This window comes from Pelobates fuscus, chromosome 7, assembly GCF_036172605.1.
Source record: "Pelobates fuscus isolate aPelFus1 chromosome 7, aPelFus1.pri, whole genome shotgun sequence".
Taxonomy (NCBI): Eukaryota; Metazoa; Chordata; class Amphibia; order Anura; family Pelobatidae; genus Pelobates; species Pelobates fuscus.
The window spans coordinates 171,907,643-171,914,652 of record NC_086323.1 but is presented as its reverse complement, the minus strand read 5'-3'; the positions used below and the strand labels follow the sequence as shown (position 1 = coordinate 171,914,652).

General features: G+C 44.0%; 1 protein-coding gene across 1 annotated transcript; it reads left to right on the top strand.

Moving 5' to 3' along the window:
• Positions 1 to 3,080: 3,080 nt before the first annotated feature.
• Positions 3,081 to 4,013, top strand: LOC134569250 (PIH1 domain-containing protein 2-like). Its single transcript, XM_063428166.1, has one exon. The coding sequence runs from the start codon at positions 3,081 to 3,083 to the stop codon at positions 4,011 to 4,013; it is 933 nt and encodes a 310-aa protein (XP_063284236.1).
• Positions 4,014 to 7,010: the final 2,997 nt, after the last annotated feature.

The following is a 7,010-nucleotide window of genomic DNA, read 5'->3' as shown; positions in this document are numbered from 1 at the left end:
TACTACACCTTGTTTAAGGGGGGGGTTGTGTGCTGTCATTTCTCTCTAGCGACTCCATTATTTTGTAATCTTTATGAGGGTGACACCACTGTCTTTCCCTAGATACAGTTTAATAGCTACCTATAGCATTTAAAACAGTGTTGCAATCTAGCTCCTGTTAACAAGGTCTGCTGTGAGGTCTCCTCTCTCGATAGAGGATCCCTATTCTCCTAACTGTATATACATTTTTTTCACTGTATATACACTTTTAAAATTTATCTTAATTTCAATCACATTATACTTTTTTGTGTTTTTCTTCCCTACAAGGGACTAATAAATATTTATTATTTTTCATATTTTGCATATATGTCCCATACTGGCAATTCCTAGCCAATACTATGGACGATTCTACTTAGGGGTATTGAGACTGACGATTGGGAGGACCTACTGTGTAATCCCTCTGTCAGCCTTTTTCTCTTCTATATTCAATTCCATGGGTTATGCCCGTATACCCTGCAACCCCCACCAACCCCAATGTAGGATTGTATCTATTTTATTATTTATTCTCTTCCATTGGTGGCTGTGTCTTTTCTCTAAAAATAAGAATTGGCATTGTGGTCCGAATTTGTCATTTTCACTGAATTTTGTCCATCCAGACAAACTCTGGTGTTTAGTAAATAACACAATGAGTATTATATCCAGCTGATTGCATATCTCTTAATCTTGCTTTTTAATCAGTTTCTTGCAGGTGCATAAATACACATATTGGTATCCACAAAATAGCAAAAAGTGGCATTTTATTTCACTTGCTCCATGTAGTTTTTCGTCCCTTTTGGAATTATTTTGTCAAACCTCCAGTAAACATTGGGGACAACATTCTGATCACTTCATTGCATCCAGCTGGCTTTGGGCTGGTTGAAATTTCAGTGGTTTAGATGTAAAATTAGTCCTAGAGCTGTTGGGTTTAGTAATTGACTCTGAGGATACATATTTCTGTGAATGTCAAGTGTGAAGGTTTTAAGCAGATATTTAGTGTTTGTATGATTGCTGGGCTTTGTGTGTGTTTGCAAGAATGTGTACTACTCCCAAATACATGGTATAGATTAAGGATATAATTAAATGGCAACAATTATTTTTAAGTAAAATTAAAATTGGTTTGAAGAAACTCTTAGAAATGTGGTTCATTAACTAATCTCTCTCTCTTCATCATTTGACTAGTGAGGCTGATCATAGCTAAGAGCTCTGGGACTGAGACTCTTTTTTTGAGATCCAGTAGCTAACACGGGTTCTAAGAAACCTGAGGCTCTTAGAGAAGTTGAAAGTCTAATAAAGGTTACAATAAATAGTCACTCCAAAGCAGTGAACAAGGGAAATGTAGGACAGGCTTAGTGCTTGGGGGCGGGAAATCAAATGGTATCTTTGACGGACCGTCTGGCACCCCAACCGGGTAACTCCATCAGTCGCTGCTTCCTAGTACTTTCGAGCACCATAAGCACTGTAAACCCCACAAACCGCTTCCAGTGGTAGACCTCTCCTCATCTAGAGAGCGAAGCAGGCTGTTCTTATAAGAGCAATTGTTGTGATTCAAGGGAGTATAGTGATTATAGCAATCCCCAGAGTGAATATAGCTCTCCAATCCCCCAAACATGAGCCAAGACTTCATAAGGGGTAAACTGTTCTGTTTAATGCCAGCCACAACTGGCACCTCCCCCCCCCCCCCCTGGACCTGAGAGAAGACTACAGTAAAAACATACACACAATTGCATTGGCTTTCAGGTCCAGGACACTCCCATACAAAACAAGACAATTCCTCCCCTACGTCTGGGCGATAATTGAGTCAGGAACTGAACTAACTCAATCATCTCCAGGCACAAAAAACACAACTTTTAACAACACCTCAAAAGTACTCCCAAAACCCATGGAAACCCCACAAAGGTTACATCCCCTGATAGCCCTGATCTGGGTGACCAACATATCCAAAAATCACCCAGATCAGTTCAGGGGTTCGGGAGTTCCATGGAAGTCATAATTTTGACCGATCGTGCACATATGCCCAAAATAGTTCCAGGGAATTAGGGCTAACGGTCGGTCTCTCTGTCTGGAGTACAAAAGTGCATAACTCACATGAACAGAGCCTTTTTAAGTGCATTGGGCAAGTTATATTGTAGGGACCATAGTCCGGAGGCAAGAGGCTGGCCAGCAGGCCCCTCCAAGAACCTGTGATGAGGTTCAGTTCATCACAGTATCAAAGATTGCCTAGTTGCTAGTTTTAACCAGTTAGTATACATGAATTTACACCTTCATTATACTAATAGGAGGGTCATATTGATGCACACATGATTTTTATTTATTTATTTTAACTATTAGGCAAATAGCTTCTTTTTTTTTTTTCTTTTTTTTTTTTTTTTTTAAATCTGGGCTTGTATTTGAAGCATTTGGTCTGGCCAGAATGCAGCATCTGGACATTATTAAATAGCATGAACAATGTCTGAATTTTGCAGTCCATTGACCTCGTAATCAGCTGCATGATGTTGCCCCGATTCAGTGTAGGGCCATTGGGCATTTAGTGAATAACCCTGTAAACAGGAAATTGTGTTGAATTGAGCTCAACATTGCAATACTTGAGTGAAATATCTGATTAGACCAGGGTTAGTAAACCTATTAATACCTACCACCCACTTTTGTATCTTTGTTGATGGTAACATTTCATTACTGCCCACCAGTGCTGCAATAACAAATTTTATAGCGCAAGTGCAATTTTTTTTTAGAAAGGAGGTTTTTTAAAAAAACAAAATGTACTTAAATGATCTATTTTTCCCCTTTTTTCCATTTTCTATCCTACTTTTTTTCTATGTGTGTATGTGAGGTGCTGTGTGTGTGTGTGATGGGTGCTGTGTGTGAAGGGTTTGGAGGGTGTAATGTGTATGTGTGTGTGCACATGTGAGGGGGCAGTGTGTGTGTGAAGGGTGCAGTGTGGGGTTGGTTGCCATAGGAACACATACAAACAAGAAGTGAGAGAGGAGGGAAAGACAAGACCAGAGAGAGAGATCGTATCGGGAACCCAAATGAGCTGTTAACCCAGGTTTTTGGAACATGCTAACATGCTGGATGACATGGCTGAAAACAGCCCTGAGAGTTACCAGAAGTTTATACAGAGGCACATGAAAGAGGGAAAGGATTCCATGGCCCCACCAGAGCTGCATCTCTGTCTTCAAACCAAAATATTGGATCCAGAGGTGAAGGTTTTGTTCATCAACATTTGCAGTTGGAGCAGGGTTCCAGTTCCTCAGTCTGAGGCACATCCTGTGCCACTGGGTGCAGGAAGACTTGAAAATGTGTCTGAAGGAGCGGTCACTGACATTGCATATAATCCTGCGGTGCTAAAGAAAGCTGAGAAGGATCCAATAGAATCTGATCAAGTGATCCGCCTGGCAATGAAATACATTGAGGAGAAATACAAAGTCACCCTTTGCCATGCGTACCGCCTCGCTCCATTCAAACTCAAGGGAAAAGTTAAAAGGATGAGAGAGAGTCTGCAAGGGATAAAGAAACAAGCTGACATCAAGATGGAAGACTCAACAAAAGTGAATGATTTGTTGCTAGAACAGCTAAAAAGCATGGCTATTAAAGGTGAAGAGCAGGAGAATAACCCATCTATAAGTTTAACTACAAAGGAGACTCCCAGAAACGGCAGAGCAAGTTTGATCGAAGAGATCTCCAGCAGCGAGATACAGGAGGAAGGCTTGCTTATTTCTCCTAAGCATGACCTCTGTGTGATGAAGGATGGGCATCCCACAATGCTGACTCTAAAAATTGACCTGAAGAATGTCCATTCTGTCGCAGAGTGTGAGCTGAGTGTCTCCAAGGATGACTTGATGTTTGAAGTACCTGGAAGATACCAGCTACACTTAAATCTGCCACAACAAGTTAACGAAGACACAGTTAAAGCACAACTCCACAAAGAAAAGCATGTTATAACTGTAACAATGCCAGTACTTAAACACATCACTGCTGGACAAACCATTAAAGTGTAGGCATGTGCATGGGGAAAATTTTCGGTTTGGCATTCAGAAATTCGGGATTGTCGCAATTCGGGACTTAGGCAATTCGTCACTTCAAAACTTCGGAACTTCGGCAACTTTGGAACTTTGGCACTTCAGCACTTCGGCACTTCGGAAATTCGGCAACTTCGGAACTTCAGCAATTCCGAACTTCGGCACTTCGGCACTTCGGCACTTCGGCACTTCAGAAATTCGGCAACTTCAGCACTTCAACACTTCGACACTTCGGAATTTCGGCATTTAGGAATTTCGGGACTTCGGCACCTCGGGACTTCTCTTGCAGCCGCTTGGTAGATAACTACTTAATTCCCATGGTATTAGGGAGTTATCTACCAAAAGGCTGAAAGACCTAAATTGGTATTTCAGTCAAATTTACTAATACTAAGTAAAAATTACTTAGTATTAGTAAATGTTGCCCCTACTCGCTATACCGCGAGTAGGGGCATGTCTAGTAAACAGTGAGCAGCCTGTGACTGCTCACTGTTAAAAAAAAATGTGGGGGGACCTATTGTCCTCCCCCCTGGCCCCCACCCCTGAGCAGCGGGTGTGGGCCCAAATTACTAATAAGGGGGGGACCTAATGTCCTCCCCCCTGGCCCCCACCCCTGAGTGGCGGATGGGGGCCCTATATACTAATAAGGGGGGACCTTATGTCCTCCCCCTGGCCCCCACCCCTGAGCGGCGGGTGGGGGCACTGGATTGGAATAAGGGAGGGGACCTAATGTCCTCCTCCCTGGCCCCCACCCCTGAGCGGTGGGTGGGGATCCTAAACAAGAATAAAGGGGGGTGGCTAGTGTCCTCCCCGCTGACCCCCACCCCTCAGCGGTGGGTGGGGTCCCTGAACACTAATAAGGGGGGGACCTAAGGTCCTCCCCTCTGGCCCCCACCCCTGAGCGGCGGGAGGGGGCCCTAAATACTAATAAGGGGGTGGACCTAATGTCCTCCCCTTTGGCCCCCACCCCTAATCGGCGTGTGGGGGCCCTAAATTGGAATAAAGGGGGGGACCTAGTGTAAAAAACCATAATAACTGACACAATTAAAAAAATTTTTTTAAAAATAATCCATCTTCACCCATGGAGGGCTCCGTGCCCCACCCTGCAATTAGGCTCGGAGCACTCTGATTGGTGGGTTTAAGCCATCCAATCAGAGTGCTCTGACAGGTAAATGAAGAGACTGACAGGTAAGTCTCTATATTTACCTGTCACAGCACTCTGATTGGTTGGTTTGAAATCCACCAGAGAGTTATGATTATTTTTTTTTATTTTATTTTTTATAATTGCGTTGGTTATTATGTTTTTTTATTTTGCCTTTTTTGGGGCTGAAAAAAGAAGATTTTAGAAGAAAGAAAACATTGAATGGTAAGTTTTTTGTTTTTTTTTACAGGTACTTAGTTAAAGGTCCCCCCTCATTATTTTTAGGGTGACGGGGGTAGGTAGGGGGATAATTTTTATTGGGGGGGAGGGTGTGACTAGGGGATTAGGGACCCCTAGTCACCTGGGAAGGGCAAAATTTTTTTTAGGGCCCCCACCCGCCACTGAGGGGTGGGGGCCAGGGGGAGGACACTAGGTCCCCCCCTATTCCAATTTAGGGCCCCCACCCGCCACTCAGGGGTGGGGGCCAGGGGGGAGGACATTAGGTCCCCCCCTTATTCCAATTTAGAGCCCCCACCCGCCGCTCAGGGGTGGGGTCCAGGGGGGAGGACATTAGGTCCTTACTTAGTATTTAGGGCCCCCTAAATTAGTATTTAGGGCCCCCACCCACCTATCAGGAGTGGGGGCCAGGGGAGAGGACATTAGGGTTCCCCCCTTATTTTACTGTAGGGTCCCGACCCACCGCTCAGGGGTGGTGGCCAGGGGGGAGGACATTAGGTCCCCCCTTATTCTGATTTAGGGCCCCCACCCACCACTTAGGGGTGGGGGTCCGGGGGGAGGACAATAGGTCCCCCCATTATTTTACATTAGGGCCCCCACCCACCGCTCAGGGGTGGGGGTCAGGGGGGAGGACATTAGGTCCCCCCCCTTTATTCTGATTTAGGGCCCGCACCCGCCGCTCAGGGGTGGGGGCCCGGGGGGAGGACAATAGGTCCCCCCCATTATTTTACATTAGGGCCCCACCCACCGCTCAGGCCCCCCTTTAGTTTTACTCGCGAGTGGGGGGACCAATTTAGGTCTTTCAGCCTTTTAGTAGATAGCTCCCTAATACCGTGGGAATTAGGGAGTTATCTACTTAATCTTTCCTGTCATTACATTGACTGGCCAAGTAACCTACATTTTATATGAATGTATGTTACTTGATAGTTGTAAGTATTGCCAATGCTTACAGCTGAATCCTGGCTATGTTTGTATACTTTTTATTTAAAATTGTTTACAATGTAACATTCTTCTTCTTTCACTGGGTAAGTATATTAGGAACTTCGGCACTTTGACACTTCGGAACTTCGGCACTTTGACACTTCGGAACTTCGGGACCTCGGCAATTCGGACATTCGCAAGTACCCGAATGTCCGAATTGTCTGAAATTCGTCAGAATTCATATTCGGACCAAAACGAATTGCACATGTCTACTAAAGCGTCTCCGTGACAGCCACCAAATCTTTGCATGCAATGAAATGTATGCTTTATATACCTTTTAAGGACTGTAAAATGTTCCTCAAATTCTGCAAATATATCTGCTAATTTCCCACAGGTGGTAGTCAGTGGATCAAGCATGACATATAAAAGAAATATCAGAATTAGTATGTGTTTAGTCTAATATTTGGCCCTATGTTTTTTGTGTGTGTTTGTTTGTATTTTAATAATGAAAAATGACGTTGTATAGCTTTTTAGGTGCTTGTGCAGAAGTGTCTCTTTCTAGTCTATAGGGACTGATCTTAAGAGATAATGGGATTTGTACTGCCAATCATTACACAGAGTGACTAGAACAATAAACCAATAGCTGACAGTTTGTACATAGACTCGTTCACAGTTTAATA

What these genes read in the sequence shown, in the direction of transcription:
- LOC134569250 (XM_063428166.1), top strand. Translation starts at nt 3,081, where the DNA reads ATGCTGGATGACATGGCTGAAAACAGCCCTGAGAGTTACCAGAAGTTT.